Source organism: Betta splendens, chromosome 11 (genome assembly GCF_900634795.4).
Source record: "Betta splendens chromosome 11, fBetSpl5.4, whole genome shotgun sequence".
Lineage (NCBI taxonomy): Eukaryota > Metazoa > Chordata > Actinopteri > Anabantiformes > Osphronemidae > Betta > Betta splendens.
In genome coordinates this window covers 4,354,974-4,382,522 of record NC_040891.2, presented here as the reverse complement: position 1 = coordinate 4,382,522, position 27,549 = coordinate 4,354,974, and the positions used below count along the sequence as shown (strand labels likewise).

Genomic DNA, 27,549 nt, shown 5'->3' with positions numbered 1-27,549 from the left:
TTAACTACAAGGATCCAAATCAAAACAAACCAAAAATATTTAATTACCAAACAATTTGCAAATTGAATTTTAAACCTTCAGATGTTAAATCTGAAACCATAAAGTTCAGGCATGTGAAAAATAAATGAATGATTTTAGATGCATGACCTTGACAGAGGCAGTGTGGACACAGTAGCAGCTGCACTGTCACCAGCTCCTTTAGGCACGGCCACAGGGGCTGCAGCTTTCAACCCACTCAGACAATGCTGCAAAATGACGACCGGGGCAAAGCTCCGACGTCAAAGGCGAGCATCACACAGCTCTCTGACGTCAGCAGAAGGCAAAGCCCTGCAATTTCCCCCAAGAACGAGGAAATTAACAGGCCACGGGCTCCACAATGGTCAGATTTATTCACAGGCTATCAGGCTCACAACCACATGCAGGGCTACTGAAATCAAAGCAAAGAAAAAGGTCAAAGCAACTGAGTGGATGAAATGACTATTTTGTTGTGTGGAAATGCAGATAACATTAAATCAACCATGATAAGAGGTAAACAAGTAGCAAACAGCAAAGAACTGCAAAATAAGGCATCCACTGAGCAGACCAGAAACAACATATGTCCGACAAATATAATGCAGCATTCATATAATTTACAAAACAGAAGTAAAAGTGTGCCTCAATACACAATTTCAATACAAGCATCCTCTTACTATGAGACAGGTCATCATGCAAACTACTGCAGAGTTTCCAATTTGGCACGTTACATGAATGCTTCTGCCTCGACCTACAACTTCAACAATGAATTGAAATCATAAACTGTGCAGGGACTCAGCAACGGCTCAATAGCTAATATTTAATAAACACTCTAACATCAGAAATATTGACTGGAGGGAGAAAGATAACAGAGCTTGCAGTGATGTTCTTCGTCCAGATGTTAAGGAACTGAACCATTTGCTTGCCTAACAACCCATTAAACATAACAGTCTGTTACTTATGTACCCTTAAATTTCTAAATGGTATTTTACTGCCACGTTTGTTTTACAGCTTCTAACCAGCTCTTCCAGTTATAGGCAGTAAGATCCAGGTTTAAGTTCAGTAAAGACAACAAAAGTGCAATACAAAGACATCATAGGATATCATATAATGCATTAATGACAATGTGAAAGTATTGCATATTATTTCACCTGTCTCTACAAAATAGATGTGAACAAGACCCCGAAAGCTGTTAAAAACACCCAAAAGGTTATTTTTTGATCATACTGTACAAGATAAGTCTAATAAAAAAAATAGGCACAATCAGTGTGAGCCTGTAAAACAGCCACAAACAGCCACCTGCCCAATAAAGGTGTGTTTAAGCATAACGATCAAGTCGTAATATGTTTTATGACAAAAACAACGATAAGAAAATCACATTCACATCCATTGATTACTACCACACGTCATGTCCCTATTATCATTTAATGCCTCACTAGTAGCGTAATTCACTGGGCTGCTGCTGATACAGACTTGTTCTTTCTAAAATCTGAATTTTCACTGTTGATCAACCAAAACCATCACGTCAACAGATCATCAACTTTTGCAGGGACAAACCAAAATCGTACAATGAATATGGTGATTGGCTGACACTGCAGCAGAGCTTCCTGCTGTTACTGCCCCAGTTAGCTGCTGTTAAATATGTTCGATATGGATCCAGCCTCTAGAATAGAAAAGGCAACAGAGGTTAAAAACCACTTCATGCTTCGTGGGCTACAGCCTCCATTACGACACGCAGCCTTTTTCAGGAGGTACACATGACTTGTTGTGTCCTGTGGCACAGACACTGTGTGAGTAATGGGCTGTGTGATTAACAATGGCATTACTCACAATCATCCCCACTTTACACCTTACTTCCAATCAGTATCCGTCTAGTTCTCCATCTAAACCACCTAGGGGAGAATCCAGGAAAGTCAGTGTTTCTAACATCGGAAACCTCGCGGAAACAGCAGAGATTAAAAGCGTCATTACTGAAGCCATTGTGACAGTATTAGCAAAAATGGGAGATAACAGAACAGAGATACGGTGGATCTCTGTATCGCTCCCGCATTTACAAGCCTTTCTTTTGGAAGACAGCCATATCTAATAAATATGGAAATTGCGACCAGTTACAGGGTCAACATTAAAACCTCACTACAATATCCTGTTCAGAGAAAAAGAAATCATTAGCATGGAGCATTTAAGTCAAACACTGCTTGACCTCAGCTTTATTTCAGTCCTACACCGACTAAAGATGAACAGCCAACAAGTAAAACGCACTCTGACATATATAGGTCCATTTGTCCAGAAGGGCATCAAATACACGACTAAATAAATTTAAAAGTGAGGACGCTCATGTAACATTATCATCTTCTAGCATCTGATTCAAACCCGCAACATGGGTCACAAATGCAGGACTGAAACCAAGCAACATAACTAAAGATTATTCTATGATTTGCTTACAATGAAAATAAAACAAATTGAATTAAAATGCCCAAAGATCAGATAAATAATACAGCCACTGTTTCATGAGGTTTCAAAGAAGCTGTATGCAGGAGGTGGAAAAGGTTTTATTTTACATGTTGCGTTTCTTGTGGCTCTCTAATTAGTTTGGGATTCAAGCGTATCTTTGTTCACAGAACAGGGCGCCCGTACAGTAGGTGGGAACGCCGTCATTAGGTACAACACTCACACCATTTAACACGATAACGCTCACTGTAATTCAAGGCCCATTAGTTCTGAGTGATGACATCACTCTCATCTGATTGTAACTTATGGAGTCCTGGTCTCACGCTGAACTCAAAAATGCAAAATAAACTTGACTGTGGATAAATCAGAGAGCGTCAGACTGTTATACTGCAATGTTCCCTCAGTGGCGTCTACTGACCGAGGCCAGAGCATATACTGTAATCCCATAGTTTCATTATCCATTCATCACTGACACTATTACAGTACATTCTCAACGCTGAAGGACAAGAGTTTTTAACTGAATACATACTAAAAATAGGGGAAAAAAATCACAAAGGTTGCCTGTGAATAGTATTTTCTAATTTGAACATAATTATTTTCTGTAATTGCTTCACACAAAAGGAGGTTGTAACAACATGCAATGGGCAGACACCAGTATTTATTGTTGTCTGACAATAGTTTAAAATGTTGGGAAAAAGCTTTTAGCCGGGAAGGAATTATGTTAAATAAGCATTAAAAGTGTAAAAACTAATTTCTCATTATGCAGTATTACATAAATAAAATTAGAAGAATGAAATCTTGGGGTTATTACTAATGGATAAACAAACCCTATTAGAAAAGGCTTACTTCTCTTATTAATGCTCTCAAACAGGCCAGGACAGAGACAGCATCATGTCATACTACGTCCCTTCGCACAATGAGCAGTTTCACTCCCCATGTCTAAACCAATAGATGGTCAAGTTGGGTCCAGAGACAGGCTTTCTTTTGCGAACCACACTGGCAAAAGGCCAATGTAGCATCTGTTCTAGCTAATCAAAGACAGAAGAAAAAAACACCCCTGAATCCATAAACATATTTAAAATGTACATGTAACTAAACTACAATATCAGCATCTCAAGCATGATTTTCTTTGATTTGCTGGAGATTTCTTTGGCAATTAAGTGCATTTTAGAAAATGGCAAAACTGAACAATGACATCCAACATTCTTGCCCATTTGTTCTTGTGTCTTTATGAGCACCAATGTTTTTAAATGATGCTTCACCTGGCATGAAGACAAGTCATTAATGTCGAGTGCCACAGCGGAGCAGCAGGGTACATCAATCCACAAAGCCTTATAAAGAGATTACTGATGGCATTTAGAGCACTAAGTCTGATTTCTCAAAATGCTATACTTAAAAACAGAGTGATCATTAAAATAAAATATTTTATAACGATTAAACCGCTGTTCTGCAGGAATTTTATTCCCAGGGTTGTGATCACTTCTCATGACTAATCCTTTTCCTTTTAGTGGAAATAAAACATAACTTTACTTTAAACACAAAAGCAGAGGCTCCACTAGTCAATGCACTACAGGGCCATTGCTGCACAATTGCTTAGATCAAATAGGTTTCTCTGACTGAGCTGCGCATGTAAGGCCCATTAAGTCATTTTCTCTAAAAAGGTTTATGATTCAGTATTTGAAGAATTAAAATGTGTGACTATTTGTGGTTAATGGCTGCTGAATGCATGAGTTGGGGCGAAACTTCACATTAAGCTCACAGGAGCTCAAAACCACTGACCATGCAAATGAGTTCATCAGGATACAGTATTAACACATTACTGTGATTGCATTAATGTATTAAAATCCTAGATAACATCAGATGTATTTAGCAAAACCTGCATCCCATAATGTTTCTGTAATGAGTGCAACCAGAGCTGCTGCTAAGACAGAATGGCAGAAAGTCTTATCTCACTTAATTCAGGACCCCAATTACTGCTCTGCTAATTAAAACATTAAAACTGTATCACTTATATGAGCTTATAAGAAGAGGTCCAAGACAAACACGCTGACTCATAGGAGTTTACTTCACTGGTCATGTGAATGCACATAGACAGAAGTCTCTGTGGAGCAGGGGCGCGTCCATATGGCTCGCTCATTTATATTTATCATTCAATAGAGCTGTGGTGAAGAGATTCAAACTTTTGAAAAATGAAGCAGAAAGGTCGAGAGCAAGTCACGAGAAAAAGATGGTTCACTGTTAGCTATGGGAAAGACTCAAGAACCTCTTTGAGCAGAAGACGGGGTCAGACTCACTTTAACCGAGAGCAAGAATTAGACGAGCGGAAATCTAAGCCAGAGCCAGAAGCTACGAGTGAAATGGAGGTGTAGGGACCTCGAGACCTCTTTCTTATTACTGCTGAATCTTAAATAAGGCAGCCAGAACGCCTGCAACAAAAAGTAGCCGTGTACAGCAGCGCATTAACATTCGATTCCGCATCCGGCGTGATCCTAATTTCAGCTGAGCAGCTAAAACACGGTCGGAAAACAAAGGACATCAGGTGCAGTAGATGAAGGCAGCATCACACTCAAGGTTGATGGAATCACTTTCTCCATAATGAGCCAACAGAATGAAATAAATAGAAGAAAAAAAAAAAGAGTGTTATATGTTATATGTAAATGCCACTTTGGAACCGTTACCTTTTCAAAAGGTAGGAATCAAGTATCTGCCAGATGTCCAACCTTGACAATAATTTAATATAGAGTGAAGTGAAGCGCAGCTGCATAAACATCAGAGGAAAAACCGTATCATTTATCCTCACTTGGGAAAGAGTACAGACAGTATGTACAGTAGACGTCCTCAACTGAGCAGAGTGAGGGATTTTATATTGACGTCATACTGCTAATGCTCAAACCACAAGGGCCCTAGTTACTCAACAAAGATGCAACTAATTATTATAAATAAAATTAAAGATATATGCTGTATAGCATAGCGGTGTGTTTTCATGCCAAATATATTTATTCACATTAGCAAGCTCACTTACTTTAGACGTTGATGGATTATTTGCTGTGCTGTGCTTTAAATTACTACAGGTTACAGGGAACTATTGTTTGATTTTCATGCAGAACTGTGTTCAGGTTTTCTTTGGTCAGTTGGAGTGTCACTCTGTTTCACATGTGAATTTCGGCGAACTCTTACCATCATTGAGGTCCTGGAGCAGGTTCTCCTGGCCAGAAAAGTCCAGTTTGACTTTGATGTTGACGGTAACTGTCACAGCTTGGCCGTGCTTGAGGGGCAGGCGAGACAAGGCCTCCTCCAGGTCCCAGCTCAGAAACTCCCCAAACACCTTTTCTGCAGAGACAAGACAAAAGAACACAGAGGCAAATTTAGCATCAATCAAAAAATTACATTTTGGGGCATGAAAAAGCTGCAGATTTGTCTTCTACTACACCTTTTGGTGCCTGCTACGAGACCTGGTGCTCAAATTTATGCCTCCAACCGATTCTACCGGAGACGAATGACTCAGCTAAACCCACTTCAGCCAGGAGAGTGGAGGGAAAGGCACATCACCTGAATAAAGCATGTGTTCTGTCTACACACGTGAGCCTTTCCTGCTCACAGGGACCGCAGGAACATCAAGCGCGCTGATTTTAATAGACACAGCAGAAACGCAAGCTTGCTACGAGAACAAAAGTTTACACATCAGTGCTCGATTCATAAGCAAATCCTTTAAAACCCTCTAAGAAGATGGGAATGTAGGCAGCATTAAATAAAGATTTTGTGAATAACTTTCTTCTTTAAATATTCATTAGCTTGGAGCTCTTTGCAAGTATATTAAAAGGAGAAAAAAAAACAGGAGGAGGACAGGACGCACAAATGGGGAAACAATTTAAAATAAATGAGACTGGAAACAAATCCACAGTTCATTCACTTCAATATGAAACACTTGGCATCTTTAATTTAGCCAGTGAATGACATTACTATCATCACACTCCTAAACTGTGAGTCACAGGAAATGGCAGCGACAGAAAATGTCAAGAAACCCTGCATGGTCTTGTTTAACACACTAACCAGAGATGTGCCTCCAGTTCTTAAAAATACATATGGAGATCACGTCAGCGCTGCTTCTGAGTCAATACGAAACAAGCTCTATTTCAGAGGCTGTCCAGGACACTCAGGCCGGCTTTCAGGTATCCAACCTCTCTGTCTGCGCCTTTGTCTATTTGCTGCCTCAGTGAATTGAAATGAGTAAAAGAAATGTAGATACAATGCATCGGAGCAGTGAGTTGTGCGTCACAGGTGCAACAGGTACCAATCAGAACAAATTGGCAGCAATCAGCAAATCGGAATGAATGAATGAATGAATGAATGAACAATGTTAAAATTGCCAGTTTGCCATTTTATAAGTCGAAAAGCAATTCCTGAAAATACTTGAGGGTGTAGCCACAAGTGAGTCAATACAGTGGTACAGTAGGCATGAATTAGCATCCCGTTACATCTGTCCTCCACTCAGTTGCACAAATTAGTACAACTGAATATGCAAAAAACTGGAATAACCAAAGAAGATTGCGTTAATCACATTTAATTGGCCATTATTAGATACAGCCAGACAAAATGAAGTCAATCTAATGAAACCGATTTAACTAATTCAGTTTTACACCTGGGCAGCAAGAAATTGCATTTAATTGAGGTGATAATGTTCATTTCACTTTGAAGCTGTTCCAGAGAACGATTTTCATTTTTGAGTAATAGTGTTAATTAGTTAGTGACTATTATTGTGTTTGTACATTTTAATAAATCAGGCAATGTAAATTGGTAAGACATATTTTATGATAATTAATAGAATATAATAACTATACTAACTATACTATATAGAATTTAGATAATATATACACAATATATAGAATGTGGAGTATGGCTAATCATGAAAATCCAGAAATTTGGGCTAAATAGAATCAGTAAAATCATCATGGTATCCTGACGGGCCACGAAACAAAACTACAGTAAATATTCCACCAAAAATGTGAGTCTGACAGGCTGTCATTAAACATCCACACGTTTAACTCCGGTCAGTGTTTTGGAAGCCTTTTTGTAACCGATACAGCCAATTTACAATGCTGCACCACACAGCATTCACTGAAGCAATATTAATCCTCTATCTTTTATGGGCTGCAGAGTGGAAGGTGTTTTGTCCTTCCGAGACCTTGGATTTTGATGTGCATAAAAAGTTCAGGACAACTGAGTTCACAGAATGTTTGTATTCACCAAAGAGCAATAAAAAGATAAACAACAAGTCTGATAGTGACTTATTCTCATCTTATTATCACACATTGTTAGAATGTATTACTTTACTGGAGATTTCTCCTGAACAGTGTTCTATCTCATAAGGCATGTCAAGATTGTTTTGTTGTGCTGTGGAAACCACATTCTTTAATTCATTCAGTTCCCACAGTAAATGCACTATGCTTCAGACCTGCAGCCGGTCACTGGTTTACCAGATTATGATGGGGTTCGCACCACAGTGCTGAACTGGAATCCCACCCAGCCTGTATTATATTCAAATGTTGGAGGCAAATAATGTAGTACTGAAGCTCACACAACTGTCACTGCCTGATCCACTGGGAGCCAGATGTACTGCATGTATTATTCTGTATGCACCAAGCCTATCACATGCAAACATTAATTCAGATTTTTAGTTTGTAAAGTTTTTTGGGAACCTGTATGCATGCATGTTTGCAGCCTCAACGAGTTTCTAATAAACATATAGGTCTCTCTGAAAGTGTTGGCTATAAACGAAGACCATATTTGCTAACCTACTCTAAAGATGAAATCATAATAGCAAGCACAGTTAAGGACCCGCTACAGAGTTTGAGTGACTTCATGGATTAATGTTATCACAAGCGGCCACAGCATGCAGCAGGATTGCTTTTAGTTGCTGAAGGATCTTCTGCTGTTACCTGGGTGGGAGGAGGAATCAGTAGGGAGACAAGCAAATTAAAATGTTCACATGAGAATTGTATTGGCTATTTCATTAGTCATAAATTACATTATAATGCCGACAGTGGACCTGTGTCTTACTCTAAATGCAGCACATGTAAGCTGAAGCTAAGCAAACAAAGCAATGGACTCCTGCACTACTATCAGAGAACAAAATAGATTCTTTATATGAATCATTTTTATGAAGAGGAGCTTTGTTTACATACAGGCTGCGTTATAAATACAGACTTTAATGTACAACCTCAGTCTGACGAGATTAGTACATCTGTAACTGCTGCCAGTAGATGGCAAAAACGGCACCAAGCAAAAGCCACTATTTACTCCATGTTGCAAAGAAAAGCAGGCTGTCGTCTGACTTGGCACAGAGATGATCTGTGGAAATTGGTGCTTCAGTGACAGTTCAGACATTGTGAAGTCAACCAGCCAACCAGAAAGAAAATGATGGCTCATAAGACAGCACAATACTGCCAGATTAACTTTGCCAAAAAAATAGTCAAAAGGGGTCTGATGAAGATGGCAACAATCTTGTGGCCCATTCTAAAAGCTAAATAAATTCATTTGGATCCTATAGGAGAGGACGTCTACAATGTGGGAGATATATACATATATAGGCTGTACCTTAGTCACACAACCAATATGAGGATGCATGACTAAGATTTGTACTTGTCAGTTTTTATTTAAAACAAGATAGGAAAAAATGACAGCCCTCAAGACAGGCACAGACATGACTCCCTGTCCCCATGAAGCTTAAACGGGAGACATCTTCCACATGATAATGACTCCAAACACAGGAGTTTTATCAAACATCAGTCAATGAAAATATCAGCTGGCCAAGTAAGTCTGGAGAAAAGTAACAAAAAAACCTTTGAGAAACAAATGAGCAGAACAGCAAAGTACAAAACGTCTATGTACAGATTTATACTCATCAAAGCCGTGGGCAATTAAATCTGTCATTTCAAATAACAGCAGACATGTGAAATTAAAGAATGCAATGAGTCACCGGTGGAGCAACTTCTGCTGATTCCAAAATAAGGTCTGATGAAAATAAATTGCCTTCAGTTTTCCTGGGGCTTTAGTTAAACATTGATAAAATTACACTGAATGCAACATTCAAAAATACTTCTGTTGTATAATGTCATTATAAAAAGACAACCAGGAAGTGAAATAATTTGACAATGCAAATCTAAATGTTCGTACTACTGAAATTAACTTCATTGGGCTTATATTTGTGCATTTTTCATACAGGTATTACCATAACCATTGTATTAAGAGCTTCCCAAATAGTAGAAAACCCAGACTGCACGGGCCAAAGAATACTGATAACATCATTACCATCCAGACATGCTATGCTCCAACAAGGACAACAACAGCAGAGAGAGATCAAGCAAAAGCTCCTTCTGCTGTGAAATGTAAACTTACAGTATCTGACATTTTAAATTACTTCTAACAATCATAACAACTTCCACTTTTCAACAGAGCTTTTTATAAACTAGAGTCACGACACTCCAGAGTTCAGGGAACAAGTTATGTGAGAAGCAGCAAAGCAGAGAGTAAGTCACTGGGGTGTCTTCACCCATTGGTGGAGCATTGGCTTGGGAAGCAAAAGGTTGCGGGTTCAAGCCCACCAGAGCACCAAGTGTGTCCTTGAGCAAGACAATTCGCACTAGCTCCCTGGGAATGTGGAGAGAGTCCTTACATCCCAGTATATAACTGTAGTGGGTCTGGTGGGACATTCACTGCAATCACTGCAGCAACATTAAGGTGCATTGATGCAAAAATGACATTAATGTGCCTGACACTAAGCAAGAGACCAACAAACGAGACGGTCAGACACGGTGACAAAATGCCATTGTGCTGTTCAGTATGTCTTTATCAGTGTCTCCACAGCAAAGGACTGTCTTAACAATTGTTAAAAATTTTCCCAATGTGAATTCTGACCTATTTAAATTTTAAACACCTAACATATATATAAAAGTGTCTATAAGAATCTTTCAGAAGAAGGAAAAGTTAGTTTCTATGCTCCAACTCAAAAAAATATTATTCCCTTATAGGCAAAGCTACCGTATACTTCTAGCCCACATCAAAGTCCAAATCCACAGCAAAAGCTTTGTCGCAGAGAACTTTCTCTAACTTGAGAGACAACATTGTGACTTGGAGTCTGGTCAGCTGACTGTGAGAAGCAGTTACACTTTAAGATGGAGGCACTTTTAAAAACATCAAAAAACCTAGTAGTGTGTATTTCATTTTCAGTGTTCTCTGGTGGACAACCTCATAATAAATACACAAATTCTATATTTTCTTCTCCCTTGTGCAGACCTAGAACTTAAAAGAGGAAGAGGGTTTTACCACAGCATGATCCTGCTGCCCTGCCGTGGTTGTTGCATCATTAATGCTTTACTTTATTCACTGAACCAGGCTCAAAAAGATTCAACCAGTCACAACTCTACTATTGCAATACAATGTGTAGGGCACATATACTTGCCCTAGTACTTGGCTGGTTAGTCAAACATCTAAGTGGTAACAGCAGGTCACTGAAATAAATGTCTTTGTCTCCAAGGGTTTTGATTAAATACATTTTTATACTTGTAGCGTCTGTCACATTCACATGCAACTAATCTGCATCACAACTTTTTTTTAATGAAACTTATTACAGACAGACATGAAGACACAGACAGCCCAGGGCGAGTCAGGGGGCCAGAGAGATCTAAGGACCTGAGCACGTGCTCTACAAAGACATGGAGCACAGAGCGAAAAGCTATGAGTGCATGAAAAATGTAGGAGCAAAGACAGTGGGGTAGTGACCTCTGTGGCACTGCTGACACAGGACCTCCAAAACTCTGAAGCACCAACTCTGCAGGTAATGGAGCACATCAAAAGCAGTCCCAACTGAAGCAGGGCTGATAAAACACACCGCACAGGCATAGTTTCACTACATAATTATTCAGTCAGTACAGGCTGTTAATCCATATACTTGATGTTGTTTCTCCTTTGTTGTGCACTACAGAAGCAACTTATTATCTCAGTGATTGACATCTGAGATTAGACTTTTAGCAAAAGTACAATCAGTATATATATATACACTGTACATATATACATTTTTCATCTGACTTGACAGGTAACCCGTGATGGGATTGCTAACCTTTAGTGCTGATAGTCTTTGAGGTAAGTTCCAGGGTCTCAATATCCTCCGACCCAATGTTTTCCAGAGTGATGGTCAGCTGTTGGGTCTCCCCATTGAACAGTTGGACAGACACAGTGCTGGACAGTTCTTCCTTTGACATTGGATGAGGTGTGTGTGCTGACCTGCATGAAAGTAAAGACCAAAGCTTGGATCAATGATATGTGAAAGAAGTACTTTCTAACACTCTTCTTTTTTTTTATTGACTCCGAATTAGACAAAAAGTGGCATTTTCAACAAGCAAAAAAAAAGACATTGAAGCAGCTCATCCGTCGTTTCATTGTAAGTCCAGCGTTTACATCATGTATTTCTATCCATCCTTCAGTCTCTGCGTCACTCAGAAATGAAGCACCTGCATTTTAAAAAGCTACTGGCATCTGCACCTGTAATACAAATATCAGAGCTAAAAGGACCAAGAAAAATCAATAGGAATGCTCTCTACAACTTCATCATACCTTATTCTCCATGCACAGGTTCAATGCCATAACTTCAAAATGCAACAAACATTCTGCCTGAGGCTAGAACTGCAATGCTAGACATGAACATCTGTGTATAGTTTAGGCTGAAGCTTGACAACCAGTTGGCACATACCTTTTTAAAATGTTTGTGTTGTGTGACATCAACACATGTTTAATATCAACAGCAGCCAAAATAAACATAAATGGAAATTTGTGAAAGGGCTAAAAATTGTAAACAAAAACAAGGGCAGAATATTGCTATGGTATGAGAAATTTCTCTTCTTTTAACTAACAATAGTTTTTTAAAACATGGCTGCAGGCACAGATCCATACTATAAACCTTTGAATATGTAATACATAATTCATGCTTTGCATTAAGATTGATGCTATAACTACTGTAGTTTTGTGCTCGAAGCCAGAAGACATGGGTGTAGTGAATGAAACTTCTCTTAGACCAAAGTCAAAGCTGGAGGTCTGCATGTGAAACCAGCGAGAGGCCGCATATTACATTTTTATTCTATTTGCCTCATGTCTCTGCTACGGGCCTCTCCGAGCACTAGAGAATAAAATGATTTTCCACATCAAAAGTAGCTGAAGTGCTGTACTTAGAGGCATGACCTAAATCATGGATTTTACAGCAGCTCAGCTGTCAAAATGATTTACAACACACCAACATGGTGCTTTGCGTTACTCTTGTAGTAATTTAACCTATGATTTCTACTTCCAACTCAACTGGATGTACACAGAAACAAACACACCTCCTGCCACCTGCCTGAACAGCGACTTCAGTAATATTGTATAATCAGTTTAATCTTGTATACTGTATAATTAAATGATTATACAAGTTATGCAAACAGTCGTGCTCATGTATAGCACTTTAACGCTGTGTCTGATTCACCCATTGCAGCTTAAAGCCTCATATAATATATTACTATGATTTGAAAAGAAGTGTTGGATTGGCATGTTATTCATGGTAAGAACACAGTTTATTCTCAGTTACAACCAAGCTAGTGACACTCTTCTATTCATGTACCTTTAATTACGCATTAGAAAGTTGAGCCCATCTACTGCACTTTCTAAGAGGAGCACACATTTATATAGTCAAGTCACTGTAGTCCAGCACGAGTAAATGATAGAGAGGAATGAAACAGCGACTATGAGGTTCAAGTGCTGACTTTCAGCTTTAAAGGTGATTGAGAGAGTGGGGAACAGAGCAGAACTCATTGCCCTTTTTTTATGACAGGTTTTCAAACGGTGTCACCTGACCTCAGCGTAACTCAGCAAATCTTTCCTTACTGAAGAGTAATGAAGAGTAAAAAGGTCCTAACATAGTAACATAAAGTGTTGCAGAGAAAAAGTTTTAAGACATTAGTTTAATAAAAAATAATGCCACACTTTTTTATTCGATATGCATGTAAATAACGTATAAAAAAGAAGACTAATGGTAAAAGAACTTTAAATATTTAGATCAGAGTCATTAAAAGTACAGCTTTGGGTGTTAAACAGTAGATGTGTGAGTTCAGAGATTCTGACCGTGGTAGTGAGGTGCTCAGCTGCAGGCGAGGAAGGGCAGGAATGACCTCCACCAAGCATCCACTAGTCTTCACACCTGGCAGCCCCTCCAGCAGGCAGTCGCTTGTCACACCGAACACAGACGTGTGGTAACCTGAGGGGTAATGGACAACAGAGGAAAAGTCTAGCCCTGTGAGTGTGTTAAAGTAATCAAAGCCAAAAAATGTTCCAGTCACGTATACGTTGGAAATCACATCTACTTAAATAACCTGTTTGTACTGTAATAGACTATTTGGTTAGGCTTTAAAATGCACTCACCATTGACAGTGATGTTACCAGCTGTACGTGGGATGCCAACCAGAGTGACTGGGTAGAGGCCAGACTCTGCAGGCAGGGACAGCGCAGCAGGGAGGGACTCGAACTCTACCCCAGAAGTCAATAAACCCTACAAACAACATCAAATACAGAACATTGAGGAGTGATCATAAATTATTGGGAAGAAAAACTCTAATTAAAGACTACTGAAATACTGTTAGAAAGATTTTCATGCTGGAATAAAAGTTTTACTCTTTGTGTGCAAAACCATCACCACAAGAAAAGACATCACAGTAGGGAAAGCAACAGTTGCTACAGTAAGATAATCAGCGGAGATTTAAAGGTCATTATTGTTCACATCAGATGCTGTATAAAAAAAACAGAAAAATCCCTGCTGAGAACAACACAGAGTCAAAAACCAAATCAAAACTGACAAACCAACAAGCAGCGCTAAATCATGGATTCTGAAGCAGCTTGGCCGCCACATCAACATCAAACCTCACGCCACTTTTTGCACTCCATGATAACATAGCTATTACTGAGAAACCGCAGCATTGTGCAGCTGTCTGCCTCTCTGCTAACGGCGGCGTGCGAAGGAGCCCTCCAACTGTTTTGTGTGATCCGCCATGATGTCTTGAAGATTAAACCGCTGCCAACGCGAGAGGGCCATTTCTATCCAAGAAAAGTGTTCTCCGTGGGAGACGGCCACTTCAGCCATGCACGCCTGAGAAGTGATTGAAAAGGAATCCAAAGTATACAGAAGGAAGATGGATCAGGCAGCTTTCAAATGGCCAGTCCAAGTACGCAGTAGGTGCTGGGCACAGAGCTACCATTCTATTCCACGGCTTCTTGTGTAAGCAGGAGGAAATCTTCGATAAACAATTCTAAAGTCAATTTTAATCAAATCAAAAATAGAATAATATAAAAGGGAATTGCAATGATGCAACAGTTGTGAACCAACTATTACAGTATAGTCAGGAAGTAAAGCCTAATAATGTTGTTTCAGGTCCAGATACCTGCTTTCTTGGCCTGTCAGTGTCTTACATTTCTGTAAAAGCAGTAAATATAGTGGGTTATTGCTGAAAACATTGACAGCTATAAAGGCCAAGCTACTGTGCTATAACTCATCAACTTAGTCACTCTTTTTCTGGTTTTCCAGCTCTCCCTGCCCCAGCTCCTACTGCTCCTATTCCCTAGATCAGGTGTGATAGAGTAGGCCTTCACTGATCTGTCACAATCAGACCTTTTAAAGACACATTTAAACATTTTACACACCTTTTTTAAAGGCTTTAATTTCCGAACCACAGCTCAGGAAGCTTTTTTGTTTTTGTTTTGTTTTTGTTTACTAGTGAGGCCTTTTAAATTAAAAATGAGGCACACTCTGACCCGTCCTGTCCTTATACACCCCACCACAGGTATAACTTGTACTGTGTTGTCCCTAAACGCAGCTAACACTATCCAAGGTCACAACGTTAGTCAGAAGGCAAGAAAACTGGGTCCGCTTACAACTAGAAATATCTTATATAAGGGATAATATGATAATATATCATTTGTACGATCACTTCGTCTTGGTTTTCAATGGGCTTTGGTCTACGATCTGATAATGATATGATAATCTGAAGAACCGTGTCTCTAGAAAGTTTCTTTCAGTGAATAATCATGCCTTGAAGACTAAGTGTATTTAAATTCCTTGTACACTCTGCCTGGTTGCACGAGGCAGACTGTGGTGACGTAATGACTGCATCAATCTGCAACAGCAGACACTACCTCACTATAGAGAAGACTGCTGTAGAGCTGAGCCTCTGAGGTGCCACAGCAGTGATTTAAAACCTGGTTTGGGACCATTGTATTATTTGAGCATGTGTATCAAGTTCTTTGAGAAAATAAATGGTCAACACAGTTGTTTTACAACTAAATTTGTAGCAATAAAACAGCATTTCAGGTTATTACTTTGTTTTGGCAGATATTGTATCACATACGATGGGAAGACAAAGTCATGCAGACCAAGTCAGACAACAAAAGAGTTTTTGACTGAGAAGAGGTGCCTGTTGTGCTGTACTGCAGATTCACCTTGGAGGAATCACTGTGCCTTTGTGTCCTGGCAGACTGCATCACCCTCTGTATCGTCCTGTGTCTCTACCACCTATGACTCTACCTAATCAACTCACCTGTGGGAGGAGCCAGTGAAATCCTTAATTATTTAGCGTTGTCATTCCTTAAATTCTTTGGCTCAAACGTAAGGACTTTCTATCCATTTTTCACACAAGCCTGTGTGAAAAATGCCTGTGCCAAGGAGGACATGCAGCTCAGATGACAGATGAACTTTCAAAAGAATAATCAATCAAATTACTCATAAAATGAATTAATAACTTCTCCACAAATGCAGATGTTAAAAAACATCTTCTAACATGCAAATTTTACATATCAAGAATATATCAAAGTGATTACAAAAAAGACGGGTTTGTGTTTACTGTCATTCTTACAGTAAGTTCTTCATTGCTGGCAGCTTTGCCATTTTAGTGAGCTGACAATAATTAGGGCTCACTGGAGTTTTCTCCTTCCAGATGTTTCAAACTGGAGGACATCTGTGCTACCTGTGTCCGTATCAGCATGTGTCATGATCAGGCCACGCAGGGCGGCTAAAACAACCAGCAGGACCTGTCAAAGTCTATTCGGCATCAGCTCTGTGACGACCACCACAATTAAGAAGCCACTGTGTGTGCTCGTTCTCTGCCACCAAACTTTCACAGCAATTTGTTTATGACTTTTCAAATAATTAAAGCAAGTGACTCCTGACAGGTAGTACACTGTGTGCGATGCCGCTATCACCTCCTAACAGCTGAAAGTAGGCCGATCCCAGCAGGCCTTATAGTGAGCCTGATGATTGCGTTTGCATTTCAAGGTTATTCATAAATACGATATAGTCATTTGAATTCTCTATCCTGATAAAATGTGTGTGTGTTTTGGAGGAGAAGTGTTAAGGGGATGAAAAAATACATAAATTAGAAATGGAAGTTGTAGAAGTGTAGGCTGAGCTACAGCTGGAGGACCTTTAATAAGGAAATGCTCTATACATAAAAAGCTCCAGTCAGCCAGTGGCTATTAAAAAGACACAAATAAATTGGACTCCTTGATGCCTGATGGCTTGAACCTTTGCACACAAAACAGGAAATAAGTTGTGTGGTTTTTACTTTAGTAAAGAACTTTCCTGATCTGACAGGTTGGTGTGCAAATGTGTGTAAGTAATGGCACCACTGGGGACTGTGTTGATTTCTTACTGTCAGAAGCAAGAAGATGTTGTTCTCACATCTATTAAAGCTTTATAAAGGCTTTTTAAGGGACCTTAATTAGGCTATCAGGGATGGCTTAAGAAGCATTATCACTTGCCACGCAGCAGCTGGTACAGTGAATTTGTTTCAGTGGTTTTATTTTAGGTGTATTAAGTTTCACCTACCATGTTTTCCACTCGAAGTTCATAAGGCATGGGGTTGTAGACCATGAGCTGCACTTCACACACATCTCCTTGGACCCACTGGAAGTCTGAAAAAGGCAAGCAACCTGCATGAATTTCTTACAACCTTAATTTACTTTTGCTTTAATACAGACGTTATGGTGGAAAATGATAGAATTTTAAAATTGTTATATTGGTGCAGGTCTGGACCCCTGGAGATTCTCCAACTTGTAAATTATGTATGGTATGCATGAGAGTTAAGTTATAGCAATATAAAAAATAAATAAATAAAAAGGAATAAATTAGAATAAATCCTGCAAACATTTATTTACCATATAACAAAAAGCCTTGTATGACCAAATCAAATTGTTCTACTTTAGCAGCTTTCTTTATAGATTATGGTAAATTATATGCAAATACAGTTTGTGTGCAGTTTGCTGTTGCTATTATAATGTTCTGATTGATGATGACGACAAACCTGAATTCAAGTGTTTTCCTAACGTCTACACATTATGGCCGTGGTGATCAGCGAGTGTCTGCACTTCTTGGTAAACATAAACAGGAGAGCAACACTCACAGTAGATGTGGGCGGAAAGATAAGAAGAGGAATTGGCAGCGGAAACGTCAAAGGCATGACAGCATATCAGTGAGCTTTCGTTCCATTATTGTAACTATTAAAGGCTTGTTTAACTACATGTGCTGCACTCGATGACATTTCCAAATATTGGGAGATTAAACAGTAACAGAAGCTACGTAGGTCAAACTCTGGCCATGTCAAGGATCGCTTTGAATGCAGCATCCAACTCTACTAGACAAGTCTGTATTTTGCAAGTCAGTTACAGGATAAAATCCTAACTCAGATCTCGGCATAAAAGTGGATTTATTGATGGAAAATTGTACGTAGGCACCTTGGGAAATTAAATCAGTCAAACCAAAGATCTCTATAATGTGAATGTGGAACACCCCACACAACCTGAGGTCTGGCTCACAGGCATGCTCTTTTTGTCACCCAATTAGGTGCGGAACGTACTTGAGGAAATAGAATACCAAAGTGGACAACTGCCACCTTATTTGTGTTGCCTCAGTACTGACTCCTCAAGTGTCTACTGAGATTCAGCGTAGTTGTCCAAAGCACTTGAAAACGCCATTGTGCGAAGAAATAATGAATGTTTTGATTTAAATGCACGATTGCTTAAACATTGTTGCTATAAAGGCGTATTATTTTGCCAAAGTGCCTCTCATGTTGTGGAAAACATTTTATTATTGACCTGAGACAAAACTAATGATGTTTACTACTGTTTACTGCAACCTCCCGAGAAATATTATGTAAAACTATCTGCAACAGTAATCTCTCATTCTGAATAATACATGCACACTATGCCTGGGTGTACGACCACAAATCACGCATGTGAAATGAAGCAACCCCAGAGCAGGAGGCTTTGGATTCAAACATTACCAAAACTAGGCTTTTGAGCTAATGTAGCAGAGGCAGAGGCAATACTCTGAAGGATTTATGGCAGAAACAAAAGTCAAGGTAACTGATTTTCATTCAATATGTTAATCTGTGTGGATCGCATCAGTGCATCACAGTGTTTAGGTTCATTACAATTTCTGGCCACTACTACTGTCCTAATCCACAGCTGGCTGCAACTCTGTCTCAATCCCAAATAATCTGCGCACAGACTTGAAATTATTTAGCAAGGAACATTTTAAAAAGTGCTCTACACATTTTCGAAAACTGAATTGGCTGTGGCTTCAGCACAGCAACACATGCTAAACACGTGCTGGAGCTTTCTGACCTCGAAATGACAAGCCCTTAAGTGTTTAGACTAGACTTTTTTATCAGTATTTTCGTTTGATCATTGATTGGCATAAAAGCAGACAGTGAGGGTGTTCTCATCAGTTGTGTCGCAGACAGGAACTGAATAAAAAAGACAAACAGGTTTTATGGCAGTGCTGCTTTCTAGGCTATTTGCAGGGTGTAGTTTGTGCATATACTGTAGGCCTATAAGACAGTTACTCTATTGTGCAGTGTGTAAGCGACACGTTTGCTAATAAATATTGGCAGCAGATTTGTGATAATAGCACCACGTCTGCTAGAGTTACTATTAGCACATAAAAGCATTATCACTGTGTGTTTAGTGTGGCCAGGTACAGTAAAGAATGAAGGGCATCTTTGTTTGGGGAATTGTACAGTGACTGTCATATATTCACAGTATATACTGTCTCAAATAATGTAATGCATCTTAATAATATATAATCCAGGAAGGACAGGCAATGTATTCAGTCAGTGAGTCTGAATACATGTTGTTCAGTGACTTTTAAAACCACAAGACATATGTCTGCTTCTACTACAGGTTCAGTCAGGCCAAATAGGACTAGAGAACAGATCATCTGTGTAAATCCAAATACTGGTGCTATCCAGGCTCCAAGAAGGCAAAGTGATCAATCACCTTTACTTTTGTTAATTTCAATAATAACAGTAGAAATCACCCCAGTGTTTGACCCTAAAAGCCTGTATGTCACAGTAGGAACCACTTCCCTAAAGAGCATGTTTGACAGCCTTAATAGTCAGGTCTGTCTTAGCATATTTCCTGTCGGACTCTTCACAACCCGCTTGCTAATTAGAAAATGTACTGCTCTGCTACATTGAATGAAAAAGCCATATCAGTATAAACAATGCAACCTCAAGCTTGAAGTCAGTACCTTTTCCCTGAGCCTATGGTTTGATTCCAGCAACACAGGTTCAGATCCCAAGAAATAGAAAATGTGCCACCTTCCAAACACTTGGACAGCACTTTGTCCCAGTTTACCCCACAAGGGCTGGATGTTGTCACATTCACCCCCGTGTGTCAATATAAAAGCACAATACATAAACTATCGACCCCATCAAAGTGAATGGATGGCTGTATAACAGACAGCTTTATAACTGAGTCTTGGAGCAATTATAGGAAAACAATCTTCCATTAGAGGACTGCTTGTTTTACACCTGACACGAAATCCGATTCATAGCTTGTGAGTTAAGGTACAAAATATACATACATATTCTCAGTGTCAACTCCCTCCGCCAAAGCCTAGCACAGAATACCAAAGATGCTGATTTCCCGGCAATGAGGTAAATAAAAAAGGTAAATAAATGAGTAGGAAGGTATACTAATGCTATAAAGATTCAAGACAAATATCAGACAATAATCTCAAAACTAATGTCTACAAGTGAACAATTAACACGTGGTTTAAAACATTCTTTGGAGGTAGTTTACTACAGATTGTGGGTGCTGAATGATGCTTTAAGAGAGACTTGTAACTTCATTAGCAGGCAGTGAGCTCATCAGAGATGGAGGGTGGGGGAGGTGGAGTGAAGCATGTTTGAATAAATCTCCAATCTCTGACATCTTAATCTTGATCAAAAGCAGGAAAAGCCTGAGGGATTTAATGGTACAGTGAACGTCAGAATGATACTGGCCTCACATGGGGTCCCCTGCATGTTGTCCAACTCCTACACGAATTTATCATACAGTATTCGAAATGTTCTGATGTAATGCAACCATTTAAAATGAAATATGACATCTTATCGAATGTGAAACTTGTTTTTGGGTTTTTTTATTTTCTTGTTTTTCTGCATTAAAAATAGACTTTGAGAGAGTTTGACAAGTGGCATTTTGTGAAGGCTAGACAACTGGACAAGGACAACTCCAAAAATGCAGCTGTTGGGAGTGTAGTGTGTCAACAGTATCTATCAAAAGTGGCCAAAGGAAGGACCAGTGGTGAACTGGTGACAGGGTCGTGTGCAGCCATGGCTCATTGATGCAAGTGAAGATTGAAAGTTGGCTTGTGTGGTCGGATCCAACAGAAGTTAATTCTGGTTCTGATAAGAAGATACAACGTGTTACGACTGCTCAGTCATACAGTAGACCAGTCAATAATGTTGACATTTTTACTTGTGTGCATGTTAGTTCATTAAGAAGACTACTCTTATAGATAGAATCTTCAAACATGGACTATTAAATATCAGATTTCTCTCATTCCTTTAGTTCTAGTTTCTTTTATTAAATGACTAGATAAGTGAAATGAAACCTGGCTGCAGAGTGAATGTTAATCTGAATGAGTCAACTCCAGCAACTCACAATAATTATCATATTCCGAGACAGAGATTGAGATAACCCAGTAGGAGCAATCTATGCACATAAACACTTCTTTGAGAGCCTCACTCTTTCGTTTCTCATCTGTTTGTTGTGTTCTGTCTGTGATGGTTTGCTATCTACCAGTACCAGTACCATTTTTAACTGAATTTTTAGGATTCCTATTTGAATTAATTCTTAGAAACAGTAGTAAGAAATGTGTATGTTCAACAGCATTAGAGTTGCATAGACTAGCATATTACTCAGGTTAATTAGAAAGACAGAATGTCTAGATTACATAAGCCGTTGACTGTGTATCAGACCTACCTATCTTCTTACAGCGCTCCTCTCCTCTGTTGTGCATGATGATTGGAGAGTAAATGAAGGGACTTGCAGTGGACATATTCTGTCCCAGGAGGCCTTTCACTTTGTGGGGCCGCAGACTGACAGGCAGATTGAGAAGCGTCACCGATCTAATGTGGGCATCACAGGAGAAAATGCAACAATGAGATTAGTTATTTTGATTTTCCCATTCAATTATAAATTTTGTGAATTTTTGTGTACTTTGTAATACATTAGGTAGCATGATTACCACATTTCCGAAATGAGATTTTATTCTTTTAATACATAACTTCAAAGTCTGGTTAGATGTCTACTGTAGTCCTGGATTCCAACAGTTGGAAAGCACTGCTTTTGAGCAACTTGTTTATTTTTAGCCAACCCAAAATTCAATGTGGGTGATATTAGGTTAAAAATGTATCCATGCAATAAAATACAGCTAAGAGCAGCTAACCGCAGACTGCCTTACCGAACAATGGGAAGCTTTGTAAAGGCCACTGGAGGCAACTTGAGGCCATCCGGAAGGGTGATGACCTCCATTCCACCAGGACACTTGGAGGTGTAGTTCTCCAGACTTTGAGTCACTTCTTTCTTTTCTGTAATTGCAGAAGTATGTAACATCAGAACAATCAAGGTGTCGCAGAAACAAAATAATTATAACATACAGTAACAATTCCACTTAAAACACACACAATGTTAATAGCCTAAGAAGTGTTTCCCTCACGCTTGCGTTCTCTCAGAAAAAAAGAGCCTAGTACTAGTTAACAGAATATATTTTCTGCACATTATGTTTTTAATCGGCTATACAATCTATACAGTCAAATCTGACTTTGTAAATAAAAACTACTGTAGAGTCCCAGACTCCGTCAATAGCAGAGCAGAATGTAAACAGAAATAGATGTAAAAATAAATAAAAGTTAAGAAGGAGGAGAGCAGAGAAAGAAAGGAATAAAGGGGGAAAGGCAGCAAAGGAGTAAAACAGCCAGAGATGAATGGAGTGCTGTGTATGCTGTCCTCCTCAGCCGTCCTCCTGGTTCACAGCTTTTGTGATTGATGACACATTTGTCCTGTTTTCTTTTTTCTTGTTTGCTATGTCTGAGTGTTCACAGCTGCCTTGTGTTTTGGGCCAACTAAAGGGACTGAAAAGATAAACAATAGTTGTGTGATATTAAAAATGCATCTATTAACAATGTAAAAAAGTTATTTTTTATTTTAACTTGTCTAATGTGAACAATATACAAAATGTCATCAAAATGCGAATATCAACAAACAGCGTCATTTGTCAGCAGTTACTGACAACAATATTGGCTAAATAATATACTGTATATACTGATACTGTATGTCTGAAGAAATTAGTGTTTTTAGGATTTTTTTGAGCAGAATTGAGGATGTAAGATGCCATGTTTGTTTAAAATAGTGTTGCAACTGTATAAAAAAAAACAGGTTTTATTTTAGCATCCTGCATGAAGCAGCATTAGCATGACACAAAATTATTTCTGGTGTCACTAAGTAAACAAACGAGTCACAGTTTGTCGTACTGAGCTTGCAGCGTACTCAGCTTTGGCTCAGGTACCACCTATTACACTTCAAACTCTAATCTCATTGATCAATTATTACAAAAAGCCTCGATTGTCACAGCTTCAAGTAAAATACCTGAAAAAAGGCGAAAAAAGGCAGAATGAGTGCAGATTATTTGCTTACAGGATGATAAATGGATCAGTGCAATGCACCCTAATTATACTGTTCTTGGACAGTAATACAGTTCCTCTTCACTGCCTAACTGTATCCGAGCTTAATAATCAAACCCATAGGAGACAACCTATTTGCTTCCTTGTTTTCTACCCATTTCACCCATATTGCTGCCCTGACAAAGACGACAAAGAACATTACAGCCCAACAGCTGGAACACACTGTCCAAAAAGAGCACAAGACCCATCTTTACAATCAACAACGAGAGGAGAAGGTGCTGTTCTCAACACTTCACTCAGCTCCCCAAATAAAAGGACCTCCTTCAAGCATTGCAAATAAAATGAGAGTGGAAGGTTGGATGACATGCCACATTGGCAAGGTTGGGTCTAAAAACTGAACTGTGGCCTAAAAAGAGCAAGACAGTTTTGCTTTAAGACACCTGTTACTCTAAACTTCAAATATATTTGTTTGCAGTCCAGGAAAGGAGTGCATTTTATTAAAGGCCCCACATTAAAGAGCATAATGTCGAATGGTGAAATGAAGCATGCCTTTCTGTGCCTTTCTGTGTGGAGTTTGCATGTTTTCCCCGTGTTCGCGTGGGTTCTCTCCGGGTTTTCCAGCTTCCTCCCACGGTCCATAAACATGCAAGGTTAATTGGTCACTCTAAATTGCCCGTGTGTGTGTGTGTGTGTGTGTGTGTGTGTGGTTGTTTTGTTTGTCTATGTGTTGACTTGCGACCTGTCCAGGTTGTACCCCACCTCTCGCCCATAGAAAGCTGGGATACGCTCCAGCCCCCCCGCAACCCCACGTACGGGATTAAGCGGAATAGAAGATGGACGGGTGGATAATGGGAAGAGCTAAAACTATATTTTTAATAATCTAAAATGGCAGATCAAAACAATAGAAACAAAAGAATATTCATCCAATTATAATGTGAAAACAAATACAGTGACAGACCACAGACGTATTCCACATATATGACAATATAAATTATTAAAATGTTTCTAAATTTCCGGCAAAAACACAGCATCAAAAAATATTGGGAAAAAAATAAGTGAACATAAATCAACAAAAAGAAAAACACTGCAAGAATAACAATTGTATACATGTACGCTGGAAACTTTCTTTGGCAGAAACAATAAACAAAGTAAACGATATAAATTGAAACCATGTCTTTTTTATGTGTATATAAACATGCTGGATGAACAACAATAAATGTGATTTTTTTTCCCCCATTTATTCTTTTGCGACAAAGATAAAAAAAAGTTTTTAACACAAGCCTAACACATTTTAAATTCATATGATGAGCCAGTTTGCAAACAGATGTTTATTTGTGGGCAATTATGGTTTTAATGGCTAATGCCTAGGCTACATTTGCAATAACCCAGGTGAGTTGATTTAGCTTAGCAGGTTTCTTAAGGGGGCAATACAGGCTAGGATTGTAAAAGCACAAGTATTTCACAAAATGCAAGACTGAAACTCTGGTAAGTGTTCTGTATGCAATGTGGCAGTGAATAAGAGGAGTGAAGGGCTATGTGACAGCCAAGACACACTGACAGGAAAAGATGTGTCTGGCAACAGGGGAAAGTTACTGCTTGTAATTTACCAAGGTGAGCTAAATTGGAGGGGATGTGTAGGTCCCCTTTAATCAATGTAAACACACAGACTGTCTCACAGCTGTGTTGTACAGTAACTGGGGAAGTATCAGACCCTTGAACTGCTAAATGCTTCACCTCTGTCAAATAGACAGCACCATTAACCACCATCAGCAGCTTCAGGTAGTATCGAGTCAGTTTCAAGGCGTTTTCACCAAAACCTGCTGCAACATGAAAATAAACAAAAATAGAAATAGTAATAGTAATAGACAGCTTTATTAAGAAGAGGCATGTGAAAGAAATAAAAAAAATTGTAAAATATAAAGTAACAGTATGAACTGTGACTGTGCAACTGTGTAATCATTCACCTTTCTAAAAACAGCTCTTTGCAGCCTCACTCACATCAGCAGTAGATTTCTTACATGTGGTCTTATAATTATGTCTCTCACTTACAGTACACCATTATGTCAGGTGTTCCCAGAACCAGCCATATTAGTCCTATCCATAAACCCGTCACGACTCCCACTGGGAGATCTCTTTAATTCATGGCTAAAACGGTAACTTGTTCCTTTACACATTTGAGATGGGTTTCTCTTGATAACTAGCCAGAATTCAAACAAGTAAGGAACAACCTGCCAAACCAATTCAGAGATGTAGCATCTGTGAGGGACAGAATGACATTGAACTGGAATAGAAAGGCAATGGCATGTAGCCTAAAAGAAATTGTGTTTTCTCACAACAGTTCCAGACAGTAAGCATAATTTGCTCAAGATCAACAGAAATTAAGCAGCCAGTCGTAATATGTAATGTTTTCAGACAGACATTACAGCATATACAGTTCTTGTGATCCTTTTTTTTTCTATCAGTTCCTATTTAATTTTACAGTATTTTATAGTGGCTCAGACAAACTGAAAAACTTGCACCAAAACTACAATCAAGATTTTGAAATGATGCCTTTAGTAACACTAGTGTCTTTAAGGACATTACAGATATTATTTATTATTATGAAATAACTCCATCATATGTCACTTAATAAACTTAGTTGTCAAGAAGATCTTTTTTGACATGAAACGCTTTACTCATGTAAGCAGCATCTGCAGACTTCTTTTTAAGGAACCTCACTTCTGAAAGGTTAGAACCACCAGACACAGCCTGAACCCAGACCGTAAGCTTGCTTCTCGACCTATAGCACACAACACACAGAGGAATCCAAACCATAGGAAGTAAAACAGTGCAATTCCATGGAAGCCAAAAAAAGAAAGGAAGACAGCCATAAGAATTTGAGTAGATGGAATGAAAGTCCTTGTGAAATCTGTGCAAAGACCTCACAGGGAATCATAGGATTTAAGGAAAAGTGGCACATCCCTGCCCAAAGCACAATGTAAAGTCCTCCACAGCCTCCCGGATTATTGTCTACCTGACAGCCAGCCTGCAGATTGTAACTACAAGATGTGTGTCTGAGCAGGTGGTCTAAAGAAAAGGAGAGCCCCAGGGGGCTGTCTCTTTCACCCCGTACAACCTAGACTTTGATTATAACACTAAATACAGTCATTCCTTAGACTACTTTTGATAGATACTGACCTCTACAGACTGGAGAGCTGTCCTAGTTATCTAGCCATCACAGTTTGGCTCGTCACTTTTAACACATCAACTTAGAGGACAAAATGTTCACTTACTGCCTAATGTATCCCAATACCTACATCAACTAAAGACTATGATGAAGAGTTCATTCATGTCATTCATTTCCTCTGTCAATGGTCATATTGTTATGCCCAGTCTGTGTACTGTGAGTATCAGTGTTTCACTGTCTTTCCTTGAACTATACAGCACCCACAAACTCAAACAATTCAAATTGAACTGAGCAACCTGCAATAACCTTTGAGAGTTTTCATATCACACTGTAAAGGAGAGCAGAAGCACAGAATAGAGGGCAGCTAAAATGCAGCAGGCAGCGCTGTAAACCAAAAAAAGTTCCACAAAGTAAATCTGACATATTTTACTGGGGAAGAAAATGTCCTCTTACAAGGTCAGGTACACATAGGCCGTAAGAAAATATCCAGAGCAAGCAGTGTTTTTTCTAGCTCCTAATGTTTGTGAGTCTGTGGGTGGAAATATCACTTAAGCAGGGCGATTGTTAAGAGGGTTTGCATGAGCAGCATCCAGCAACGCAGCTACAAAAGTTCCTTGACGGGGGTTAATCTTTTACCCTGTGTGCTTGCTTCGTTTGGTTCATACCTCTTCTCCTTCTGCACCACCCCCCCTCCCCACATTCTCTTGCTCTGTAGCCAACCCAGGATTACACCGGTCTCTATTGTGTGTCCAGTGGACCGTCTGGCTCACGCTGCTTCAGTAAAATCCATATCTCCTGGCTGCACAGGATTTCTGGTCAGAGCACAGTGTTGCGCTCCTGCCAAGAAAAACCTGTCTTTGTTGTGCATCGCATAAAATTACTACAAAA

General features: G+C 39.2%; 1 protein-coding gene across 3 annotated transcripts in view; it reads right to left on the bottom strand.

Moving 5' to 3' along the window:
* trappc9 (trafficking protein particle complex subunit 9) overlaps window positions 1–27,549 on the bottom strand; it is a 103,373-nt gene that overhangs the window by 66,424 nt on the left and 9,400 nt on the right. For all 3 annotated transcript variants that reach the window (XM_055512694.1, XM_055512695.1, XM_055512696.1), the window contains 7 exons: window positions 22,277–22,403; window positions 21,796–21,941; window positions 17,354–17,439; window positions 13,903–14,029; window positions 13,606–13,738; window positions 11,576–11,739; window positions 5,638–5,790 (listed from right to left, as the gene is read on the bottom strand). In XM_055512694.1, coding sequence (XP_055368669.1) covers window positions 5,638–5,790; window positions 11,576–11,739; window positions 13,606–13,738; window positions 13,903–14,029; window positions 17,354–17,439; window positions 21,796–21,941; window positions 22,277–22,403 — 936 coding nt within the window. The remainder of the gene's footprint in view (window positions 1–5,637; window positions 5,791–11,575; window positions 11,740–13,605; window positions 13,739–13,902; window positions 14,030–17,353; window positions 17,440–21,795; window positions 21,942–22,276; window positions 22,404–27,549) is intronic.